The sequence below is a fragment of the Chiloscyllium punctatum genome, chromosome 1 (assembly GCF_047496795.1).
Source record: "Chiloscyllium punctatum isolate Juve2018m chromosome 1, sChiPun1.3, whole genome shotgun sequence".
Classification (NCBI taxonomy): Eukaryota; Metazoa; Chordata; class Chondrichthyes; order Orectolobiformes; family Hemiscylliidae; genus Chiloscyllium; species Chiloscyllium punctatum.
In genome coordinates this window covers 105103590-105130596 of record NC_092739.1, presented here as the reverse complement: position 1 = coordinate 105130596, position 27007 = coordinate 105103590, and the positions used below count along the sequence as shown (strand labels likewise).

General features: G+C 40.9%; 1 protein-coding gene across 9 annotated transcripts in view; it reads left to right on the top strand.

The window, feature by feature from the left end:
* LOC140478155 (protein unc-13 homolog B-like) overlaps positions 1–27007 on the top strand; it is a 566607-nt gene that overhangs the window by 404029 nt on the left and 135571 nt on the right. For all 9 annotated transcript variants that reach the window (XM_072571666.1, XM_072571665.1, XM_072571670.1 and 6 more), the window contains 3 exons: positions 5552–5693; positions 10187–10356; positions 24379–24494. In XM_072571666.1, coding sequence (XP_072427767.1) covers positions 5552–5693; positions 10187–10356; positions 24379–24494 — 428 coding nt within the window. The remainder of the gene's footprint in view (positions 1–5551; positions 5694–10186; positions 10357–24378; positions 24495–27007) is intronic.

The window sequence follows — 27007 nt, the reverse complement described above, 5'->3', positions numbered from 1 at the left end:
ATATCTTTCCCCTCTCACCCTAAACCTATGCCCTCTAGTTCTGGACTTGCCCACCCCAAGGAAAATACTTTGTCTATTTATCCTATCCAAACCCCTCATGATTTTATAAACCTGTATAAGGGTCAACCCTCAGCCTCCGATGCTCCAGGGAAAACAGGCCCTGCCAATTCAGCCTCTCCCTATAGCTCAGACCCTCCAACCCTAGTAAAATCCTTTTAAATATTTTTTAAATCCTTTCAACTTTCACAACATCCTTCCTATAGGAGGGAGAAAAATACTGGAAACTGGGATTAGTGCACTTTTACTGCTAGGTATGTCAGTGCAGACTCAGTGGGCGGAAGGGCTGTCAGCACAGAAGGAGGCCATTCAATATACAGGTAGTTCTCCCATAACGCAATGGTTGTGTTTTTGTGCAACCCAGCATTGTAGAAAAATTGGACTTTAGAAACAGCACTTAGAGTGTTGGTGATGTAATTGCATTATAGCCAAAAAACATTTCAAAAGTTCACGCTTTAGAACAATGTCCCCAATTTGTCAATCACGTTATCGTAAATTCATGTTAACGAAACGTGTTATAGCAGAATGACCTATGCCACTTTGTGCGAGTCTGCCACCTTTTCTCCATGCTCTACCTAATGTTCTTTTTCAAATAACCATCTACTTGTTTTTAATTAAATTGAATTCAACTGAATCTGCCTCCATCACAATTTCAGCGGGTGCATTCCAGACTCTAACCACTTGTACGATAACTGTTTTCTCATTATTTTTGCTTCCATTATGAATTACTGTAAATTTGAAGCTTTTTTTCCTATTTACTCATGATTTTTCTATCAAATTCCCTCTCTGTTTTCTCATCTCCAAGGAGCACAGTCCCAACTTGTTCGTCTATCTTCACAACTGTTTTTCATCCTTGGAACTATTATCCAAAAAACTTATGCACTCTCCAATTCTTTCACATTCAGAACATGATACATATTACAGTTGAGACTGATCTAGTGTCTCATGCAAGTTTGCTGTACCTCCTTGTTCTTGTACTCAATTGGTTAACTCCATTTGACTTTAACAAGTCCATGCTTTCCTTGATTAATCCATATTTGTCCAAGTGACTGTTAATGTTGTCTCTTTACTGATCTGTTTACTGGAGATCTCGATTGCTGGCCCTATTTCTGATGAAACCTCTGCAATTACTCTGTTTTTAAAGAAACATATATCCTTTTTAGTTCTTGGCCATGAAATGATCACTGAAACAGAGCATATAGAAGTGAAACTAATGAGGACAACTGGAGTTAATTTTCCATCCATTTAAACTAATAGATGAAAATCAGATTGTCTTCATTACTTCATCTTCAGTTCTGTACTATTTCTTTGGACCATGTTTTTTTTTAATGTACATTGTAGGAAATCAGCATTTTCTCAGACTTAGCGATTTATTTAAATTGCTGAAAGTAAATTGATCACATTTTTGCCATTTAGATTTGATTTTTGCTTTCACTGATTAACCTAGCTGCAGAAGTAACCTCGAAATCAGGGCTGACAGTTTAAGACCATAAGAAAAAGCAGCAGAATTAGGCCATTTGGCCCATCATATCTCCTTTGCTATTCGATCATGATTGGTATGTTTCTCAACCCCATTAATAGGATGCCTACAGTCGGAAAGAGTCATTCGGCCTATTGAGTCTTCACCGACCATCTGAAGACCATCCCACCCAGGCGCAGCTCCCCACCTTATCCCTGTTACCCCACATTTTGTTTTACCATGGCGAACCCACATGGACTATTTAATAATCCACTTAATCTACACATCTTTGAACTATGGGAAGAAACAGGAGCACCTGATGGAAACTCAGATAGATATAGGGTGAATATGCAAACTCCACACAGTCGAGGTTAGAATCGAACACAGGTCGCTGACGCTTTGAGGCAGAGTGCTAATCACTGAGCCAGTTTGCTGCCCATTCTCCCACCTTCTCCCTATAATCTTAAATCCCCTTACTAATCAAAAGCTACCTATCTCTGTCTTAAATGACGGAGACCTCGCCTCAACAGCCATCTGTGATACTGAGTTCCACAGATTCACCATGCTCTGACTGAATAGGGGTGCCTCTTCACTCTGAGGCTGTGACCTTAGATCCTAGTCTCTCCTACTAGTGGAAACGTCATCTTCACATCCACTCTATCCAGGCTGCTCAGTAAATTTCAATGAGATCCCATCCATCCCAACTCATCTTCTAAATTCCATCAAGTAGAGACGCAGAGTCGTCAATTGCTCTTTATATGACAGAACCTTCATCAATGGGATCATTCTTGTAAACCTCCTCTGGACCCTCTCCAATGACAGTTCGTCCTTCCTTGGGTACAGGGCCCAAAATTGCTCACAATGTTCCAAATACTGTCTGACAGAGCCTCAGAATTACCTTTCTGCTCTTGTTTTCTAGCCCACTTGAAATGAATGCTAACATGGCATTTGCCTTCCCAACTGCCAACTGAACCTCAAGAAACAATGGAGACAGAAAGTCAGTTGGCCTAAAATCCGACATAGGGAGAATGCTAGAAATCTATTGTTAAGGATTTTGTAGCAGAACATTCAGAAAATATTTATGCAATCAAGCAGAGTCAATGTGGTTTTGTGAAAGGGCGTATTTGTCTTATTATCAAACTTTTTTTGAGGAAATCATAAGTAGCATGAATAAAAAGAAACCTGTAGATATGGTATGTTTGAGTAGGTGTGTCTGCAGTGGGTAGATTGGTGAGGAGAGTTGCGGTAGATTTGTCTCTTTTTGTTAATTCCATGCAGCAGTTCGTCCTTTATGCAAAAATGGCACAGCTGAGTTATTGGTGGTGCTACCAAGCTAATCTTGGTGGTGGACATTTTAATCTCCCACTTTGATTAATCTAAACAGGGAGAGATTGCAGAACTCAGAGGGAGAATGAAGAGGGGCTCTCATAGAAACCAATTAAGTTCCCACAGGCCTTAGACAGGGTTCTTGATGAGCAGGGAGTCCAAAACTGGTCCCAGTCTAAGGACAAGAGGTGAGATTCATAGAGATCTGGGTATAATAGTGCACTAATTACGGAAATAGTCTGCAGATATGCCAAGTAATTAGGGAGACAAAGGGAATGTTATTGATTATTGTGAGGTGAATTGAATGCAGAAGTATGGCATTTCTGCTTCAGGTATTCAGAACATTGGTGAGTTCACATCTGGAGTATTCTGTACAATATTGGTCTCCTTACGTAGGGAAACCTGTAATTGTGTTGTAATCAGTTCAGAAAGTTTATAATACTAAAATCTGGAATGAACAGGTTGTCTTGTGAGTAAAAGTTAGACAATCCAAATTTTGAGCTAGTGAAGTTTGAAAGAATAGGATTGAAACATATAAGATCTTGAAGAGTCTTGACAAGGTAGATGTGGAGAGGATGTTCCCTTTAATGGGAGAATGTAGAACTAGAATTTGCTACATCAAAATCAGGGGTCACCCATTTAAATCAGAGGACTATTTTCCGCTGAGGCTCAAGTCTCTGAAACTCTCTCCCTAAAAGGGTGATGGAAGTAGACTCCTTGGATATTTAAAAGGAAGCGGTGGATTGATTGAAAGGCGATTAGAGTTGGGGTGAATGTGGATTTGTGTATTCGCCATGATTTTATTGAATGATAGAACAGGCCCAGTGGTTTGATTGGCTTGTTCCTGCTCCTGATTAGAATGTTTGTTTGATTGTATTCCAGAAGTTTAACTATATCAGACTGTTGTCGAGAGTCTGGTGCTGGAAAAGCACAGCAGGTCAGGCAGCATCCAAGGAGCAGGTGAATTGATGTTTTGGGCATAAGCCCTTCATCAGGAATGAGACGCATTCCTGAATAAGGGCTTATGTCCGAAACGCCGATTCTCCTACTCCTCAGATGCTCTCTGACCTGCGGTGCTTTTCCAGCACCCACACTCTTGACTGTGATCTCCAGCATCTGCAGTCCTCACTTTGTCCTTTGTCAGACTGTTGCTTGACTATCCTGTGAAACAGCTCTACTAATTTTGGCACAAGCCCACAGTTACAGGGTCCATAGCTCTAAACATAAAAACAGAATATAGGAGCAGATGTAGGCTACTGGCCTCTTCAAGCTTGCTGTGCCATTCTATACAATCATAGCTAATCCCTACATCCTTTGATCCCTTTAGTTCTAACAGCTGTATGTGCATCTATCTTTAAAGTCTTCAGTGTTTTGGCATCAACAGTTTCCTGTAGCCGAATCTTTTGCAGCCTCATCACTCTCTGCATCAACAAATTTCTCCTCATCTTTGTCTTAAAAGGCTGACCTCTTCTCCTTAGGCTGGGACCAGTGGTTTTGGACTTCCTGCTCATCAAGAGCCCTGTCTAATACCTGTTACAATTTTACAATTTTAGAGGAGAGCTCCTCCTCATTCTTGTAAATACCAGTGAATATAGTCCGAACCGATCCAGTTTCTCTCCCCCATGTCAGTCCCACGATCTTCGCTATGAAGGCCGACATACTATTTGCCTCTCTACCTGCATGCTTACTTTATTTCCAAAGACACTGGAGTCTCATTGAACCTCCCCCTTTTCCAATCTGTTGCCATTCAAATAAAATATTCCTGCCTGTTCTTGCTATCAAAGTGGGAGGCCTCACATTTATGCACAGTGTACTGCAGCTGCCATGTATTTGTTCAGTCACAATGAAGCTTCTCCACATCCTTCTCATAGTATTTCTTCCCAGCCACCTTTGTGTGATCTGCAAATTTGGAAATATGACACGCAGTTTCCTTATCTAAATCTTCAAAGTATTTTGTGAAAAGCTGGGATCCCTGTGATACCCCAGTAGTTGCTGCCTGCCACTTAGAAAAAGACTAATTTATTCATGCTTGCTTTTTCCTGTCAGCCCCAGTTCTCAACTCGTTTCAGTACACAACCACTAATTCCATGTGCTTCAGCTTTACGTGCTAATTTTTTTGTGTAACACCTTATCAAAAGCCTTATCGAAGGCATTTAGAATGGTTTTGAGGATGTTTTAAAGCAATGGATAAACTAAATTCCTGATTTGTTCAGCCATTTAGTTTCTAAATATATAGTCGTAATAAATTTTGTAATTACTTCTGCATGTATTCTTTTTGCTTTTATGCACGTTTGATTCTCCTTAGAGTTTTGAGCATGAAATTATGGTAAAAAAGCTGGTAAAACTAATTCAGTTATTGAAAATAAACAGTGTTTTGAATTGAAAATACTTCTTCAAACTAAATTTTCTGAATTAAATCTTGCCTCAAGTTTCATTGATAAAACACAGATTTACTTAAGCTAGTTGACATTTTTTTTCTTAATTCTGTTAAACAGTAAATTTAAATGATTAAACATGACATAAAATGCAAAGACTTTCATCGTTTATCAGACAGATGTTTGATTTTTGCTCAATGTAAACTATGATGACACTGTAATCATGGAGAACTTATTGGTGATTATTATAGTCTAGGTTTTTATTTCTTAGTTGGAAAAAAGACTTCAAAATCTATTCAAATTGTGCTCATGTCTGATTTCCAACTCTTGGCAGTGGTATGTGCTCAGGGACTTCAAGCAAAGGATAAAACTGGCTCCAGTGATCCATATGTCACTGTTCAGGTTGGCAAAACCAAGAAGAGAACGAAGACTATCTATGGAAACCTAAATCCTGTGTGGGAAGAGAAATTTTATTTGTAAGTTTTCTGCTTCAGATTTTTATTTTTAAAATGAATCAGAAGGTTGATTGGTTTTGTTCATTGTGATTTGAATTTTTTAAAAAAGTCTATTGGTACTATAGGCTTTCAGATTTGTAAGTAACAAGTAAAATATTTATTACATTTGTTTCCTCTGCCTGCACCAGTTCAATAAGTATCTGGCTCTATGGGCTTTAATGGGAGGTTTTGGCAATGCCCATATTTCTAGTCAGGATTGTCTTCAGGAACTTCACTACTTCAAAAAAGATTGTTACAAAGATAATTTTAACTCTTCATCAGTCGGAATGTAAAACATATTGAACAGGCGTAGGCTGTACAGCCATTGAATTAATTCACTGTTGCTCTGTATTTTCATTCGATTTTGTCAAAATGGCCATCAATTATACACCCCTTTAGATTTAGAAATTGGACATAGCTGATCAATTCAATGTCATCAGTTCTAGATTGTTGTCATAGTTATGGCTAAACAAACTAATATCATCACTTCTACACTGTTGTCATATGAGCCAGCGTAGATTTCAAAAGGGAAAATCATGTTTAACTAACTTGCTGAAACTTTCAGAATAAATAACAGAGTTAATGAGGGTAATGTTTTTGATGTGGTGTATATGGGCATCTAAAAGGTATTCAGTACAATGCCATACAGTAGACTCATAAGGAAAATTATCAAAGTTATGTGTCTAAAATGACTGAAGCAACATTGATGCAAAATTAGCTGCGTGATAAGAAACAAAGAGTAATTGTTAATGGACATGTGTTGGGCTGGTGGAAAGCAGTGTACTTGTAGTGTACTTCCCCTCGGGTCAATTTTTGAATCCGTGCTTTTCCTGATAACCATTGATTATTTAGATCTTGGTGTGTAAAAGGCAGTTTCCAAGTTTGCAGAAGCATTGTAAACATTGAGGAAGTCAGTGTAAACCTCCAAAAGTATATTGACAAATTGACAGAGTGGGCAGAAAGGTGGGAAATGAAATTCAATGCAGAGAAGTGTGAGGCAATACATTTTGGTAGAAAGAACAGTACAAAATAAGATATACAGTACAAAATAAAGGATGGTACTCTAAAGGTACCAGGAGCAAACATATTTTTGTGTATATATGAGAGGTAAAACAAGCAACTATTAAAGCATACGTTTGCCTCAGCTTTAATAATAGGTTCTGGATTAGTGGTTCTGGAAGAGCACAGCAGTTCAGGCAGCACCCAAGGAGCAGCGAAATTGACGTTTCGGGCAAAAACCCTTCATCAGGAATAAAGGCAGAGAGCCTGAAGCGTGGAGAGATAAGCTCGAGGAGGGTGGGGGTGGGGAGAAAGTAGCATATAGTACAATGGGTGAGTGGGGGAGGGGATGAAGGTGATAGGTCAGGGAGGAGGGTGGAGTGGATAGGTGGAAAAGGAGATAGGCAGATACGACAAGTCCAGACAAGTCATGGGGACAGTGCTGAGCTGGAAGTTTGGAACTAGGGTGAGGTGGGGGAAGGGGAAATGAGGAAACTGTTGAAGTCCACATTGATGCCCTGGGGTTGAAGAGTTTCAAGGTGGAAGATGAGGCGTTCTTCCTCCAGGCGTCTGGTGGTGAGGGAGCGGTGGTGAAGGAGGCCCAGGACCTCCATGTCCTCGGCAGAGTGGGAGGGAGAGTTGAAGTGTTGGGCCACGGGGCGGTGTGGTTGATTGGTGCGGGTGTCCCGGAGATGTTCCCTAAAGCGCTCTGCTAGGAGGCGCCCAGTCTCCCCAGTGTAGATGAGACCACATTGGGAGCAACGGATACAATAAATGATATTAGTGGATGTGCAAGTAAAACTTTGATGGATGTGGAAGGCTCCTTTAGGGCCTTGGATAGAGGTGAGGGAGGAGGTGCGGGCGCAGGTTTTACAGTTCCTGCGGTGGCAGGGGAAGGTGCCAGGATGGGAGGGTAGGTTGCAGGGGGATGTGGACCTGACCAGTTAGTCACGGAGGGAATGGTCTTTGCGGAAGGCGGAAAGGGGTGGGGAGGGAAATATATCCCTAGTGGTGGGGTCTTTTTGGAGGTGGCGGAAATGTCGGCGGATGATTTGGTTTATATGAAGGTTGGTAGGGTGGAAGGTGAGCACCAGGGGCGTTCTGTCCTTGTTACGGTTAGGGGGGTGGGGTCTGAGAGCGGAGGTGTGGGATGTGGACGAGATGGGTTGGAGGGCATCTTTAACCATGTGGGAAGGGAAATTGTGGTCTCTAAAGAAGGAGGCCATCTGGTGTGTTCTTGATTTTAATAATAGGTGCATAGACTAAAGAAGAACTTGTACAAGGAACATGTTAGACCTCATGTGGAGTATTGTGTACAGTTCTAAATACAACACTTCAAGAAGGTGTGAGCACACTGGTAAGAAGGAGGTTGAGATTAGTTCCAGTGATAAGAAACATCTGTTATGGAGATGGATTGAGAGATTGGCGCTGTTTTTATCAGTGTGCAGAAGTCCAAGAGGAAACTTGATCGAAGTTTTCAGAATCCTGAGGGTGCTAGACAGAGTGAAGAGGGAGAAACTGTTCTCCCTCATAAAAGCACTTGGACCTAAAGAGTACAATATAAACTAATTTGTAAAACAAGTCATTGTGACAGGGGAAGAAACCTTTCACACAGAAAGTCATTAGGGTCTGGAATACAGTGCCTGAAAGTATGCTGGAGGGAGATTCCATGAAGGTAATCATCAGGGCATTGGATGATTATTAAACCAAAATAATGTTCAGGGTTATAGGGAAAAGGCAGGAGAAGAGCATGAAGTAATAATGCTCATTCAGAGGGTGCAGAAGCAACCTCTTTCTGCACCATAACAGTTCTGTAATTTAGTTATAATTACTTGAATGCTTTCATGTTATCTCGTGATTGTATATAAACTTGTTTGACTAGGAATTAATCTTATTCTTTCTTATGAAGCTATACATGCTTCCTAATCTATTTACATTTTACTTCCTGAACCTTATTTATCACAAAATCTTGTACTTTCGTCAATTTCTTAATGCTGGTCTTGTATCTTCTTATCCTCAGCCTAACTTTATTTTTTTAACTGAAGAATTTAATAGTAAGAAAATAAGTTGAAAAAAGATGTTCAAAAGTAAACTTGTAGTTAGGATAAATGTGTTTGTGCTATATCAAGTTTCCTCCCACAGTCCAAAGATGTGTAGGTCAGGTGAATTGGCCATACTAAATTGCCCATAGCGATAGGTCCATTAGTCAGAGGGTAGTGAGTGGGTGGGCTACGCTTTGGAGGGTCGGCGTGGAGCCGAAGGGCCTGTTTCCACACTGTAGGAAATCTAATCTAAAAAGCCACTGAGGCTTTGGAAGTTATCAAATGAACACATTACTAAACTGGTGGTAGCATCTCCATTTAAAAACAGAAAGAGCTGTGGATGTTCTAAATGTAGCATCGACATTTTCTGTTTTTGAAATCTGACTCTGTAAGTTGTATCAAGCACATTAACCTTTCTCTTTCTGTGCTCCATTTTGTCACAGCTATACTATCTTTCAGTTCCCATTTAGTTTGATGCTTGCAACCTGACACAAAGAAGACTGTTCATGTTTTCATAATCTTGTATTTAAAAATAGCCTGGTACAATGCATTCAATTTGCATAATTCATTCAGCCGATTTCATTTTGTAATAATTGCCACATTGTATAGCAGCATGTTGATAGTCATTGATATGTTTAATTTTAATGCTGTTCTTTTTTTTTGGGAAAGAAATGCAGGGAAAAATTTTCTCACTGGGTTGCAGTTTTATCTTTACATTCACTAACAGCTGCCATTCTAATTTGAAGATCAAAGTTATAAATCAGTTTAATGACATGAGTCTAGTGCAAAGATATCCAAATCTGAGACCGTGTAATTCAAACACCATTGTGGTGGGGAGTTTGCAAATTTGAGTCGAGGTCAGATCACTAAATTTCAGTCCATTTTAAAGTAACAGTCACAAATGACCATATCTTAAATCATGCACTTTAAGTGGAACCTGCATTTACAAAGGCAAATTCTGAACTGTTCCAAAAGTATTGATTGCCCTTGGGAAGAGGGAAAAGAGAGCACTTTGAGATGTGGGCAGAAATTACCTTGGCTTTCTTTAGCTAGACTGCCTTGTAGCTTACATAATCTTCAAAGGTGTTTTAGTTTTTCTGCTTTTTAAATTTATTTTTCAAATTATATTGTTACTGCCACTCACATAGTGATGGCTTATTTTCTTGCACCTGCGGGTCTCTGTGTCTCCAATAATATTGCACTAATTGGAGGTCTAGAAAATACAGGGGGCAGTCATTCATCCCATCGTTCTGTGACTACTTTGACCAAGTTTTGTCCAAAAAAATGCCCTCGTTAACATCAGTTTGTTTAGCTCTGACTGGTTATTTACCATAGACCTTAAACAATCACAGAGTAAACTCACTGAATTTTTTTGAGCTATCTTTTAGCCTTCCCGCAAATCGCTTGAAAATATGAATCCTATTTGCTCCACAGTGAGTGCCATAATTCCTCTGATCGAATCAAAGTACGAGTGTGGGATGAGGATGATGACATCAAATCCCGTGTCAAACAGAGGCTAAAACGAGAATCTGATGATTTCTTAGGGCAAACAATCATTGAGGTTCGGACACTAAGTGGTGAAATGGATGTCTGGTATAATCTGGGTGAGTAAACAAAAACTTTTGGCTAATTTGAGAAATGGGGTCAATTTTCACATGTCAACTCCAGAAGGTTCAGTGACCCTCTCAGAACTCTTAAATCTTTGCAATTAGCATGAGAGCTTGAATTCTACCCCTCAGTCCCTTGATGCTGCACAAAATTATAAGTACTGGATGATTGGGTGATGCAGCAACAAGAAATAAAGATAAGTTTCTGTAGACCTGAGAAAGTGAGATTACACCGTTGCCCTTAGACTACTATAGAGAGGAATTTGATGGAAAAATTAATGTTCCTCATGAAGAAAGCATAAACCATGTGAGTTATTATATCACTGTCACAAGTCTACATGGAGAGTTGGCAGAAGACAAGGACAAATTACCTGGCTGCCCTTGGCACAGATGGCAAATGATTGGATCAGATGTGTTGAGCGATTGGTCTCATGATTGACGCATGACGTATACCTTGGCAAAGTGCTTTTATGCATGTGGACAAGTTGAATAGTTAACATTCATGCACACTTCAATGATCATTAAAGAAGCTGGAGATATGGGTGTTCTATCCTGGGCATCTCGAAAGTTGCATGCGCAATGCTATAAAGTAATAGCTGAAAAGAGAGGGATACTGGGATGCATTCAAAGGGTAAGACCTTGGCTAATTCTTACTTGAGATACTGTGGACAATTTTGATCTTTAAATAAGTTTGGTGATAGTGAAGCTTTGGTAAGGGTATGGAGGAGTACCAGATGGTCCAGTGGTAATTTTGCTGGATTGTTAATCCAGAGATGAAAAATGTGGTGCTGGAAAAACACAGCTGGCCAGGCAGCATCTGAGGAGCAGGAGAATCGACGTTTCAAGCATAAGCCCTTCTTCAGGAATGAGGCTGGTGTGCCAAGCGGGCTGAGATAAAAGGTAGATTAGATTAGATTATTTTAGATTACTTACAGTGTGGAAACAGGCCCTTCGGCCCAACAAGTCCACACCGCCCCGCCGAAGCGCAACCCACCCATACCCCTACATCTACCCCTTACCTAACACTACGGGCAATTTAGCATGACCAATTCATCTGACCTGCACATCTTTGGACTGTGGGAGGAAACCGGAGCACCCGGAGGAAACCCACGCAGACACGGGGAGAATGTGCAAACTCCACACAGTCAGTCGCCTGAGGCGGGAATTGAACCCAGGTCTCTGGCGCTGTGAGGCAGCAATGCTAACCACTGTGCCACCGTGCCACCCTAATATAGGGGAGAGGGAATTTGGGGGAGGGATGCTGGGAATACGATAGGTGGAAGGAGGTGAGGTTGAGGGTGATAGGCCTGAGAGGGGGTGGGGGTGGAGATGTCAGGAAGAAGATTGCAGGTCAAGAGGGCAGTGCTGAATCTGAGGGTTGGGACTGAGATAAGTTTGGGGGAGGGGAAGTGAGGAAGCTGGAGAAATCTACATTCATTCTGTGTGGTTGGAGGTTCCTAGGCGGAAGATGAGGCGCTCTTCCTCCAGGTGTCATGTGGCCAGGGTCTGGCGATGGAGGAGGCCAAGGACCTGCATGTCATTGGCGGAGTGGGAGGGGGTGCTAAAATGTTCAGCCACGGGGCGGTTGGATTGGTTGGTGTGGGTGTCCCTAATAATTGGTTTGAATGTAGTCCGGAATCCATGCGGGGTCAGTCAGTTCCGTAGGCAGGGACCAGAGACCCAAGTAAGTTCTGAGGAGTGGGTTTCAATCCTGCCACGGCAGGTGATGGAACTTGAATTCAATAAAAATCTGGAACTGACAGTTGTGACAATGTAAACTTCACAACTTTCATAGCTTAATAGATTGAAAGAATCAGCAATAACTTTTTCTGTAATAAACTGTTTCTTGAGATGAAAGGGATGAAGACTGAAAGCAATTAGTCATGTCTTGCAAGATTACGTTAAAATAAACTGTTTTGACACCTGTTTGATAACTTGCTACTGAGTGACAAATGGGCAATTAGGTCTGCATGAAGAAACAATGTTCTGAAGTTAACATAAGAACTAGGAATAGGAGTAGGCCATCTGGTCCTTCGAGCCCGCTCTGCCATTCAATAAGATCATTGCTGATCTTTTCATGGCCTCAGTTCCATTTACCCGCCCTCTCACCATAACCCCTATTTCCTTCTTTGTTGCAAAAATTATCTATATTAGCTTTAAAAATATTTACTAAGGAAGCCTCAATCACTTCACTTGGCAGGGAATTCCATAGATTCACAATCCTCTGGGTGAAGAAGTTCCTTCTCAATTCAGTCCTAAATCTGCTCCCTCTAATTCTGAGGCTGTGCCCTCTTGGAGAAAGTTAGTCTGCAGATGCTGGAGATCGGAGTGGAGAGTGTGGTGCTGGAAAAGCACAGCAGGTCAGGCAGCATCCAAGGAGCAGGAGAATCGATGTTTCGGGCTTATTGTCCTAGTTTCACTCTACTTCTATCTCATCTATTTCTTTCACCGTTTCTTATGTTTTCTGTAAAATTCCCCCCTCATTCTTCTAAATTCCAATGAATACGATCTCCATGTACTCAGTCTCTCCTCATAAGCCAACTCCCTCAATTCTGGAATCAACCTAGTGAGCCTCCACTAATGCCAGTACATCTTTTCTCAAGTAAGGAGACCAAAACTGAATGCAGTACTCCAGTTGTGCCCTCACCAGCACCCTATATAGCTGTAGCATAACCTCCCTTTCTGAATAAGTAAACAAATTAAAGATAACTTGTCATGATTTTACCCACAACAGTGTCAAATGATAACCATGAATCGATGTGTTGACTGTTGGAAAAATCCACCTGATTGCTCACGTACTTTAGGGAAGAAAATTGCTATTCTTATTTGGTCTGGCCTGCATGTGACTCCAGACCCACAGCAATGTGGCTGACTCTGAACTACCCCTCTAGGCAATTAGGAATGGGCAATAAATGATGGTCTGGTCAGAGACCCCCCCCCCACCCGCCCACCACCGCAACATCCCATGAATGAATTTTAAAAATGCATAATACAATACATTTATCAAGAAAAGTACAGTGATGGTTGATTTTCTTGCACCTTCAAGTCTCTCATTGTCTCCAATAATATTTCACGAATTAGAATTGTTGAATAATAGAATTCAGGAGACTAACAATCAACCTATCATCCCACTACTAATTTAAAGAGGTGCGTACTTGGGGGCAACCTGATTAAGAATCACAAGATAATGGAAGGAGTAGATTTAATTTCCCAGGCTGTTCCAATTAAATAGTTAGGAAGGACCAGTTTTGTAAACTGAATTCCAAGTTGTGAAGGGCTATGCCTCAGCAAGATGTGAGGAGGTAGTTCTTTTTTCACAGAATGGTATACCTCCCGAATAGGTTCTATAATGGGTGCTAATTATTTTGAGTTCCTGTATGCAAGAGCTGCAACTGTTTCCGGTTAGGTGAACATCATTTTTAACAAATGAATCTAGGACCAGAGTAGTTCTGATCACCTGAATGTTTCGGAACTAAATTTCATTCAATAAATCATAGTACAGAAGGAAATGGTTTGGCCCATCATGTCCATGCCAGCCCTCTGCAAGAGCAACTGAGCTACCCATCATTCTTCAACATGCCCTCCTTCAAGAAGAGTGGCTCAATTCATCTTCAATCTATCCATGTCACTCCCTCATTCATAGAGCCAACCTGTCAATTGTTTTCTATATCCTTCCTAAAATGTTGTGCTTGAATTTGTCACAGTAGAGTACATCAGTTGCAGCCTACTGTTTTATACTGGTTCACCACAACTTCATTACTTTAGTACTGTACTGTCTGTTTTCATACTGATGGGAGATTTTATTTTTGTCTTAGCAAAAATGCCTGTTGAAAGAAAGGGGTGAAGATAGATCGTGGGACTAACTGAGTTGCTCTTGCAGAGGGCTATTCTAGACATCATGGGTCAAGTTGTCTTATCTTATCCGAAAAGCATTCTGTGATTGTAATATATATAACTTATCTCTAACCTACCTAGGTGATCAAAAATAATCCAGTAAACTTGGCAGGAATCCAAAAGTACCACACCAGAACATGACATCCATTCGCACAGAGAGGGGAACGGGGACCGTTTCTAATGTATACATTCCTGGCTCACTGAGGAAACTGAATGTATTAAATTGCAGCTGCATTATGTTTGATTTTTGCCAGTGAGATATTTGAAACACAACTTGTATGATTTAAGAGAAAGTCCAAACTTAAATCTGAAGTCTAACTAAATAAAACCAGTAGCTTTAGGACAATGGGTAACCTTCTGAAGAGGCAAGGTACCCTCATGGACAATGAATGAATGATGATTTATTATGTACTCTACAATGAGCAATACTGTAAAATACAGTGAAAAGTTTGAACTCTCACCACAACTGGAGGACGATTGCTTTCAGAGTCACGTTTCTGGCACCACAAGCAGCAGTACAGGGTGTGAGGAATAAGAAAGGAAGAACAATAGTGATAGGGGATTCTTTAGTCAGGGAGCAGACATACATTTCTGTGGCTGAAGACATGATTCTATGATAGTGTGTTACATATCTGGTGCCAGAGTCAGGGATAGCACTGAACTACAGCAAGGCATCCTGAAAAGGAAGGGTGATGAGTTAGAGCTAATGGTACATGTTGGTACCAACGGCATGGACAAAGTGAGAAATGAGGTCTTGCATCAAGAATTCAGGGAAGTAGGCAGTAATGCAGGACTCAAAGGTCGTAATCACTAGATTACACCCAGTGCCATGTGCTAGTGAATTTTCAAATATCTCGTGGTGATTGGAGTTTGTGGCAGCAAGGACATCCTCCTGGTGTTTGGAGCGACAGCAGCGATAACAAAGCTCCTCCAGTGATCAGAGGTGGGTGGTGACAGCAGGGGATTCTTCAGGGTAGCAGCACTGGCAAGGTGCGATCTTGGAGGTAGCCAGAGTGGGACTCTTGGCGAGATGGTGGCCTGGCCTGGCAGCAAAGTCAGGGACTCCTGCTTGCAATCAGGCAAGAGTGAGATATCTGGCATTGGTGAGGCAGTGACTGCGCGACAGCAGAACAGGGACTCCTAGTTATCGGTGATGTTGCGGCAGCAGCTGGTTGCATGGTGAGTGTGAGTTCAACATGAAACTTGTTGTCAGTGAAGGAGGAAGAGATGGTACTTAAAGAGTGGCAACTCCTACAACGGTGTAGACGGCAGTGAGGTGGTGGAGGAGGGATGGTGGTGCAAGTGTCGTATCGCCGCTGAGTCAACTCAGGTCTCATGGTGGAGGTGGTGGAAGGAAGATGGACTGTCTTTCAGGTATATCTTTTTGTTCTTTTTATTCTTAACCTATTCCAAATGGAGCTGGATTGTGATGACACTTGAAGCTTTTCACTGTATTTTGCTGTATTTTTCAACATAAAAATGCTGGTGACAATAAATTATTCAAATTCAAAATAGGAAAATAGTACAGATGAGTGCATGGCCCAAGAGTTAATGCAAGAGGGGGGAGGGCTTTAGATTCCTGGATCACTGGGACCGTTTTTGGGGAATGTGGCACATAGAACATAACAGTGCTGTACAGGCCCTTCGGCCCTCGATGTTGCACCACCTGTCATTACCAATCTGAAGCCCATCTAACCTACACTATTCCATGTATGTCCATATGGTTGTCCAACGACGACTTAAATGTACTTAAAGTGCTTCCCCTATCTTCTCTGACTCCACACACAACTTTCCACTACTATCCTTGATTGGTCCTAATCTTACTCTCGTCATTCTTTTATTCCTTAAATACCTATAGAAAGCCATACCCTGGTCCTATCCGCCAACAACTTCTCATGTCTCCTCCTGGCTCTACTGAGCTCTCTCTTTAGGTCTTTCCTGGCTACCTTGTAACCCTCAAGTGCGCCAAATTGAGCCTTCACGTCCCATCCTAACAGAAGCCTTCTTCTTCCTCTTGACCAGAGATTCGACTTCCTTCGTAAACTACGGCTCCCGTGCTCTACAGCTTCCTCCCTGCCAGATAGGTATATACTTATCCAGGACAGTCAGGAGCTTTTCCTTGAATAAGCTCCACATTTCTAATGTGTCCATCCCCTGCAGTTTATCTGTTTTCACATTTGTGTACAAATGGGACAGTCTGCACCTGAACCATATTGGGACCAACATCCTTGCAGATATACTTTGCTGGTGCTGTTGGATGGAGCGTAAACTGGTCTGGCAGAGGGAGAAGACACAGCATATTGATGAATATTGATACATCATGCTACAGCAAAGGAAGCCAGTCACAGTGCATTCAGCAATGTTGAGTGTCAGGGGAGTAAGGCAAGTGGGTGGTCTTTACTTTAATGCTAGGAATGTAGTAGGTAAAACTGGTGAGTTAATGTCATGGATTGATACAATTGAAGGATGATATCTTTGCCATTACAGAAACAAGGTTGATGGAAGGGCTAGACTAGCAACTTAACATTCTGAGGTATAGGATATTTAGGCGAGACAGAGAAGGGTGTAAAAAGGGTGGTGGTGCCGCACTATTAATTAAGGAGTCAATCTGCAATAAAGAGAGATGATGTCTTGAAAGGCTCCTCAAATGAGGCTTTGTGAGTAGAACTTGGAATGGTAAGGGGGCAGCCACTTTACTGGGAGTGTAATTCCCAAAGAGTCAATGCGGAATAGAGGAGCAAGTATGTAGATAGTTCACAGAGGTCTATAAGAGAAATAATTGGGTAATTTTCTAGGGGATTTCAAATTTCCAAAATAAATTGGGATAGTCATATTGTTAAGAGTTTAGAGGGGGTGGATTTACTGAACTGTATCCGGGGGAGCTTTTTGTATCAATACAAAGAAGACCCAACAAGAAATGGCCTAGTGCTAGATCTGGTTCTGGGAATAAAGCTAACCAAGTGTTTGATGTGGCTGTGGGGCAACATTTTAGTGATAGTGACCACAACACGATGCAGTTCAAATTTTCTCTTAGCAAAGAAAAAGATGGCTTTGGATTAGGGGAGGGCAGATTTATTAAAATAAAGCAGCATCGGGCTACAGTTGACTGGATACAGCTTCTTACAGGAAAGTCTACAGTGGAGCAATGGGGAGCTTTGAAAAAGTAAGCTTCAGAGGGAAATTAGGAACAAACATTTCAGAGAGCACTGGATGAGTAAGAACTTAAGAGCTTTTACCAAGTCCAAAGGGAGCAATTCAGCTGCAGTGCCAGAGGAATACAGGAAATGCAGGAAGGAACTTAAGAAAGCAAATAGAAGACCAGAAAGGGGGCATGAAGCAAGACTGTAGAACAGGACTAGGGAGAATCCTAAGACATAAGTGTATTTAATGGAAGAAGTTAACCTGGAAAAGAGTAATTCACATTAGGGATCAAGAGGGCAACTCTTGTATGAAACCACAGGATATCAGAAGGTTGTTAAATGAATATGTATCTTTGGTCTTCACTCTGGAAAAGGAGAATGTAAGTATGGAATTCAGGAAAAGTGACTATGAGGAGCCTACACAGTTTGACATAGAGCCTCGAATATCTCTTATTTCCTATCAGGCCTAATAACAGACAAATCCCCTGTCCTGGATGAATTCCATCCCAAGTTGCTGTGAGAAGCGAGGTAGCAGATTGCAGGGGCTCTGCCACAAATTTTTAATTCCTCTCTGGCCACAGGGGAAATGCCAAAGGACTGGAGGTTGGCTAATATGGTTCCACTTTTCAAGTAGGTTGGTAAAGCGGAAGCAGGAAATTACAGACTGGTTAGTCTCACATCACTGATAGGAAAACTATTTGAGAAAATTCTGAAGGAGTGAATTAATGCCCACTTAGAAAAGCATGGAATAATTAGGGATAGTCAGCATGGCTTTGTCAGGTGGCAGTCATGCCTAATAAACTTGTTAGAATATTTTGAAAATGTGCTCAAGTGTGTGGATGAGGGAAGTTCATTTAACGTAGTTTACATGGATTTTAGCAAACCTTTTGACAAGGTCAGTATAGGAGACTGATAGAGACAGTTAAAGCATATAGAATTGAGAGAAACCTGGCAAGATTTTTTATTTGTAATTTATATAACAATTTGGATGAGAATTTCTAGACATAGTTAGTAAATTTGTGGATGACACCAAACTTGATGGTACTGTGGACAGTGAAGAAGGTTATCTAAGATTACAAAGAGATCTTGGTCAATGGGCTAAAGAGTGGCAGTTAGAGTTTAATTTGGATAAATTCATTTTGGTAAAACAAACAAGGGCAGGACTTATACAATTAATGGTGGGGCCCTGGGTAATGTTGTGCAACAAAGATACCTTGGGGTTCAGGTATTTAAAACCTTGAAATTTGTAACCCATGTAGATGGGGTGGTTCAGAAAGGTTTAGTATGCTTGACTTCATTGCTCAGACCTTTGAGTATAGGAGTTGGGATGTCATTGCTGAGGTTGTACTGGATATTGGTGAGGCCTCTTCTGGAGTATTGTGTACAGTTCTGGTTTCCCTGCTATAGTAAGGCTATTATTAAATTGGAGAGAGTTCAGAAAATATATAGAACATAGAACATAGAACATAGAAGAATACAGCGCAGTACAGGCCCTTCGGCCCTCGATGTTGCACCGATCAAAGCCCACCTAACCTACACTAACCCACTATCCTCCATATACCTATCCAATGCCCGCTTAAATACCCATAAAGAGGGAGAGTCCACCACTGCTACTGGCAGGGCATTCCATGAACTTACGACTCGCTGAGTGAAGAACCTACCCTTAACATCAGTCCTATATCTACCCCCCCTTAATTTAAAGCTATGCCCCCTTGTAATCGCTGACTCCATACGTGGAAAAAGGTTCTCACTGTCAACCCTATCTAACCCCCTAATCATCTTGTACACCTCTATCAAGTCACCCCTAAACCTTCTTTTCTCCAATGAAAACAACCCCAAGTGCCTCAGCCTTTCCTCATAGGATCTTCCTACCATACCAGGCAACATCCTGGTAAACCTCCTCTGCACCCATTCCAGTGCCTCCACATCCTTCCTATAGTATGGCGACCAAAACCGCACACAATACTCCAGATGCGGCCGCACCAGAGCCTTATACAACTGCAACATGACCTCAGGACTCCGGAACGCAATTCCTCTACCAATAAAAGCCAGTACGCCATATGCCTTCTTCACTGCACTATTTACCTGGGTGGCAACTTTCAGAGATCTGTGTACATGGACACCAAGATCCCTCTGCTCTTCCACACTACCAAGTATCCGACCATTAGCCCAGTACCCCATCTTTTTGTTACTCTTACCAAAGTGAATCACCTCACACTTAGCTACATTGAACTCCATTTGCCACCTTTCTGCCCAGCTCTGCAGCTTCTATGCCAGGATGTTGCAGGGAATGGAAATTTTGAGTTATAAAGATAGACTGAGACTTCTTTCACTGGAATGTCAGAGGTTGAGGGATGACCTTATAGAGGTTTATAAAATCATGAGGGGCATAGATAAGATGAATAGCAAGGGTAATTTCCCTCGGGTGGGTGAGTTCAAAACTCGGGGGCATATTTTTAAGGTGAGAGGAGAAAGATCTAAAAATGACATGGGGCAACTTTTTTTTAACACTGTGTGGTTCGTATGTGGAATGAACTGTCAGAGGAAGTGGTTAATGCAGGTACAGTGACAGCAACTAAAAGACATTTGGATAAGTACATGAATAGGAACGGTTTGGAGAGATATAGGCCAAACGCAGGAAAATTAAGTAGTTTTGTTGGGAACATGGTTGGCGTGGACTAGTTGGACCGACCGTTCTGTTTTCATGCTGTGTATGACTTTGTGAGATGGGTCAGTCTTAGTAGAAGGACATAGAGGGTAGTGGGAGGACGCTGTTCGAGTGACTGCAGGCTGGTGTCCAGCAGTGTACCGCAAGGATCAGTACTTTGTGCTTGTTTTATATATACATGATATAGTTGAAAATGTGGGGCAATTGATAAGCAAATTTTCAGATGTCACCAAGATGTATAGAATGGTTAATAGTGAAGAAGATGATTATAGGTTACAGGAGCATATATTTGGATTGGTCAAATGGGCAGACCAGTAGCAATAGTGTTTAACCCTGTTAAGTGTGAGGTGATGCACTTTGGAAGAAGAAACAAGATGAGGGACTACTTAATGAATAGTAGTACATTGGGTAGCTTAGAGGAACAGTGGGATCTTTAGTTAATTACTCACAGATCCCTGAAGTCAGCAGAGCACGTGAAAAGGATATTTAAGAAGGCATATTTGCTTGCACTTGCTTTCATCAGTCGAGGCATAGAGTATGAGAGCAAGGAGGTAATGCTGGAGTTTTACAGAGTGTTAGTTAGGTCACAGCTGGAATATTGTGCTGAAAAATGTGTTGCTGGAAAAGCGCAGCAGGTCAGGCAGGAGAATCGACGTTTCGGGCAAAAGTCCTTCTTCAGGAATGACCTGATTCTCCTGCGCCTTGGATCTGCTTGACCTGCTGCGCTTTTCCAGCAACACATTTTTCAGCTCTGATCTCCAGCATCTGCAGTCCTCACTTTCTCCTAGCTGGAGTATTGTGTCCAGTTCTGGTCACCTCACTACAGGAAGGATTGATAGCACTAGAGAGTGTACAGAGAAGGTGCACCAGGATGTTGCCTGGGATGGAAAAATTGGGCTATGAGGAGAGGTTAGATAGCCTTGGATTGTTTTCTTTAGAGCAGAGAAGACTGAGAGGTGGGGAGAACATGATTGAGGTATGCACAGGGTGAATAGAGAGCAACTGTACCCCTTGGTTATAGGATTAGTGGTGCTGGAAGAGCACAGCAGTTCAGGCAGCATCCAACGAGCAGCGAAATCGACGTTTCGGGCAAAAGCCCTTCATCAGGAATAAAAATGAAGGGCTTTTGCCCGAAACGTCGATTTCACTGCTCGTTGGATGCTGCCTGAACTGCTGTGCTCTTCCAGCACCACTAATCCAGTATTTGGTTTTCAGCATCTGCAGTCATTGTTTTTACCCCTGGTTATAGGGCCAATCAGGAGAGGGCATAGTTTTAGGATAAGGGGCAGGACATTCAGAGGGGGATTTGGGCACAAACCTTTTCACTTAGCACTTGGGAATCTAGAATATTCTACCTCGGAAGGCAGTAAAGGCCGGAAACTTTACAACCTTTAAAAAATATTTGGATGAGCACTTCAGATATCGTAACATTTAAGGATTTGGGACAAGTGCAGGAAATTGTGATTTGTGCACCTTTAGTGGTGGTTATGTTGTGCAGACTTCATGGGCTGAAGGGTCTTTTCTGCACTGTATGAATCTATGAATCTACACTTTAAATAAATGCCCAAAAATAAATGTGCAAATACAGGAAATCCGAGCACGTGGCTGCAGTTGTAGGATGAAGTTGCAAATACATCAATGAAAATTGCCAGAAGAAACATGCTGTTTCTTGAAGATAACTTTGAATATTAACTGCAGCGCTAGCAAGGAAACTTAGAACTGTCGAGTTCAAATCGACTCTTGGATGGTGTACCACACTTATGAAGAGAAACTGTTTTTACCATGAGAGAAGACCAAGATTTCATAATATTTTCCAGCAGGACTTGATGACAGAGTTCCCTTATTCTAGCAGTTTATAATCAAACAGTGAAAGAAGAATGGATACAGATTGCCATGCTCTTGGACCATGGATGGAACATTGATGAAATTTCCATTCAAGTCAAAAAGTGAGTGACGTTGGAGAGAAAACAATGCTAGTGAAGACAACTTCCCATGTAAAGAGTAGAATCATATTGTGCTGTTGTAAACACCTGATAAGGCAAAGTTTAAGCCTAAGAGAAGATAACTTACAAAATAGCAATTCCCGAAAGGAGAGTTCATCCATGTTCATGAGGAGGATGGATGGATGGATAAAATTGGTTGAAAATATGGCTGAGGTAAGTATGTGGTACTGAAAAATGTGTTGCTGGAAAAGCGCAGCAGGTCAGGCAGCATCCAAGGAGCAGGAGAATCGACGTTTCGGGCATAAGCCCTTCTTCAGGAATGACCTGAAGAAGGACTTATGCCTGAAACGTTGATTCTCCTCCTTGGATGCTGCCTGACCTGTGCTTTTCCAGCAACACATTTTTCAGCTCTGATCTGCAGTCCTCACTTTCTCAAAGTATGTGGTACTCCTGGTCAGAAATTCTAAAAAGGAAAATGACTTTTCTCTGGAAATGTTTAGGTCACATCTTGTTCGTGATGCTGTTGCTGAAGTTAGATTGCAAAATAATTTTATTGCAGTTATTCATGGTGGTGTAACCAGCCTTGTTCAACCACCGAAAGTTTCTCTAAAAAGTCCTTCAAGGGTACTCTGAGAAAAATCGGAATGATGTTCATTGACATTCATCAAAGGAAGCAGCAAATCAAAAACAATAACAGAAATAACAAAACTGAGCAGGTCTGGCAGCATCTATGAAGAAAACGCAGAGTCAACATTATTCCTTTTTATCGAGAGTTACCTGTTGGTATTTGCACATAACCTGCTTACTGCTTTAAATTACTTGTTACATGTCAGAGAATGTGATCTTGTGTCACCAGGTGATACTACAGTGATTAATTTAACTGAAATTGCCACTTTAAACTCAAGAATTAGAAGAGAAGGCTTATGATGTGCTGTCTCTGTCCAGGATTCAGAGAGCAAACATCATAAGTGTCATGTGGCCTACGGGACTTCTGTGAAAATTTTGTTTGATTATGCTCCTACGATAATTCTCTGAATGCTTCACAGTGTTAATAGTGCATAATAAATGAAAGTTGTTTTCTTTTTATTCATTCATGGGATGAGGGTGTCGCTGCCTAAGCCTGCATTTATTGCCCATCCCTAATCACCCATAGTACATTTAAGAGTCATCACATTGCTGTGGGTGTATAGTCACATGTATGCAGACCAGGCAAGGATGGCAGTTTCCTTCCCTAAAGAACCAGATAAGTCTTTCCTAATAATCAACAATGGATTCATGGTCATCATTAGACTCTTAATCCCAGATTTTTATTGCATTCAAATTTCACCAGCTGCAGTGGCAGGATTCGAATCCCCCTGATCTCCAGAACATTCCATGGGTCTCTGGATTAACACTCCAGTGATAATATCACTCGGCCATCACATCCCCTTGTTGCTGTGGTCATCTAGATGAATAATGTTGGACTTTAAATACCTTAAAATATACATGTATGAACCTGATCAGCTCGATGCTTATGTATGAAGTTGTACTTTGTCAGTTGAATGATATTCTCATTAAATTTTACTGGCAAACAAATTACTTTGGTACAGCTACTGCACACCCATGGATAACATTAGTCAGACAGCTAAATTGTTATAACAGTTAATAGTGGGCATATATAGTTGAGAGTTGCAGGTTTTTATTTTGCAGACTTCTTGATATGTTCTTTGAGTTAGCTAGGCAGATAAAGGGACTCTCTGGTGAGAAAATTGAAGCAGTGTTACAAATTTTGAATATGCTCCAGCAGAGCCATTTTGGACATGACACAGAAGTAGGTTTTCCTCTTTTTTTTATTTCAGTCTAAATAATTGGTCAGAGTGAATTGGGAAAGCCAGACTCAAACATTAAATGCCTGTAATAGAGCACGCTCAATTTCCAATCCTTTAGTTATGAAGACAGGAAGTGTTAGACCATACTTAAAGGTATTATTCCTCTGCTAAATTCAGATTGCCTTTAAGATTGAAAGATGTATTTGCTATTGAGTCATCAGGCCTTGAATCAATCTGCATTTAATTCTTCTGCAAGACTTTGTGTTTTGCCCTTTCTTTGCTGAAATGACATTTGATGTTAACTTTTTTCACATGAATATGATTATCATTTTTGGTCAAACTCTGTAAATTCATGGTCATCATTAATTCCAAATGTTAAGGAATTCAAATTCCACGATCTGTTCGGAAAGGATTCAAACCCAGGTCCCAGGAACATTACCTGTGTCTCTGGATTAACACTCCAGTGATAATTTCATGAGACTGTCACCTCCAGTCTAATGAACTGTTCATTAATGCAGATGATGATGAAGAGCTAATATCTTGAGGTAATTTGTTTCCTTTTCTAGAGAAAAGAACGGATAAATCTGCAGTCTCGGGTGCTATTCGACTGCAAATCAGTGTTGAAATCAAAGGTGAAGAAAAGGTTGCCCCCTATCACATCCAGTATACTTGTCTGCATGAAGTAAGTTTGGAATGTATGAAGTATGATTGAATCAAAGTGGAAATGAACTGTTACAAAATACTAATTTTGCAAAGTAATTAATGATGTGTGGTCCTTATAAACACATCTAAGATATGTCTGGGTGTCGAATGGCAATTGTCCAATCCAGAGTTTAAGATTTAATAAGTTGAGAAAGTAAAGCGCAACCAATTTGATTATCAACTGAGCCTTAAAATTAGACATATGATATAATTTGTAAAACTTGATGGTAAGTATTTTTTCTAGTCTTTTATAAATTTGATGTTACCTTGATAGTGCTGCAGGGTCTTTCTAATATTGTGGCATTAAATTATTTTGAAATCTAATTTTTCCAAGTTAAAGCAATGGTAAGACAGTGCATTATGTTGTGAAGTTGGGTAGAGTAATTTTAGATTGGGAGGTAGGAAGTTAGAACTTGGTGTTTGTAAAATTGTAAAATTCTAGGGGCAGAAGTATTACGTGGTCCCTTTAAAAGATTTTCCTGTGCTTAGAGATTAAAATGGATGTATGTGAGCAGCAGCTTGAGTTTGCAAGGATACAGAATGCCTGAACTGAAACATTTGTATCAAAAGGCTGAACAGTTAGCAGGCCAAGCAGCAGTTTTTACCAAGACAACATGTTTTTGAAATTAACCAATCAATTTGAACCAGGTACTTGGATAGTAAAAACCTATTGTATTTAAATTTGATGGTTTTGACAACATAGGACCAATCCTATTGTAAGAAATATTGTCATCAAGGGTATAAAAGAAGGGGACAATTGGACAAACATTCGAGAGCAAGCTGCCATCCGCCAGACTTCACAGCTGTCATCTCAATGAAAGAATTACTAGCTGTCCCAACCATCCATGTATTAGAGAAAGCAGCATCTAAATAATAACAGTACCAACAATTGAGAAGACATTCCTAACCGAAGAAATGACGGAAAAGGCACTGAACATTCCAGAAGAGACACAACCTAGCTGTAATTTCAAGAGACTATTTTTGTTGAATGGGGCTTGTATTTATTGGAACAGCGTATCATTAGAATCTTGTTTTATTCAGGAATAGTTGGTTGTTAGAAGGGAAATATTCAGTTTGTTCATAGTTTAGATAATTTGTTCACTGTTGGAGTTAGGTAAAGAAATTGTTACTTGTTGATTTTGAAATGAATGTCAGGGATTTACTTTATTTGAACACTAGAAATTGCTGAAAAGCAGGTTATATCACCTCTTGCGCTCTTTTTAAAGATTAAAGGGCAAGGTGCTCCTCCCTGGGTGTTTCAGTTTTAGTTCTTAGAGGGGGATCAACCTCTTTATAACAATTAGAATATTGATCTTCCATATTGGAATCTGAATTCATCAACATTATGATTGATGGAATTAGTAATATTTGCTCTCTCACTTGTGCACACTCCCTCTCTCCTGCCCAACAATGGCTTGCAATCACAGAGCTTATAATTGGCCTTTCTCCAAAAGATAAACACACAAAAACAACTAGTGTGAGACATGCAAACATGTTTAAAAGAATCACTTAAGTTTTGTGTTAAGGTACAGAGAAAGATACCTTCATTCTACATTGCACCGTGTTGGACATAATCTGATTGAACCGTGTTGGACATAATCTGATTGATTGATTTGTTGTCATCACATGTACTAAGATATAGTGAAAAGTGTTGTTTTGCATACTATACAGGCAGATTGTACCATACAAAGTGCTTTAGGGTAGCAGAACAGAGTGCAGAATACAGTGTTACAGCTGCAGAGAAGGTACAGAGAGAGAGAGAGATCAGAATTAATATTTGAGAGATCCATTGAAAAGTCTGATAATAGCAGGAAGAAGCTGTTCTTGAATCTGTTCATTGATGTATTCAAACTTGTATATCTTATAACAAGGGTGGGAGAGGTCTTTGATTATGTTGGTTACTTTCCTGAGGCAGCTGGAAGTATAGATGGAGTCAATTGGTAGATGGCTGCCATGTGTGATGGATTGGGCGGTGCTCTTTAATTCTTGTGGTTTCCTATGGTCTCAGGAATAGCAGTTGCCATAACATGCTGTGATGCACCTCGACAGGATGTTTTTTAATGTGCATGTATAAAAATTGGTCAAGGTCCTTGTGGACATGCTGTATTTCATTAGACTCCTCAGGAAATGGACATTGTTGTGCTTTCTTGATCATCGCGATGACTGAGGTGGACCAGGACAAATTGTTGGTGATCATCACTCCTAGGGACGTGACACTCGTGACCATCTCCACCTCAGCACCATTGATGTAGTCAGTGGCTTGCCCTCCACTCTACTTCAGGAAGTCAATTATCAGCTCCTTCGTTTTGCTGATGTTCATGGAGAGAGTGTTCTCTTCAAACCATGCTGTAAGCACTCAAGTCTCTTTCCTGTATTATGTCTCGTCACTGTTTGACTCCTGTGGTGTCATCAGCAAATTTGCAAATGGATTTGGGGCAGAATTTGACCATACAGTCATGAGTGTATAAGGAGTATAGTAGGGGGCTGAGTATG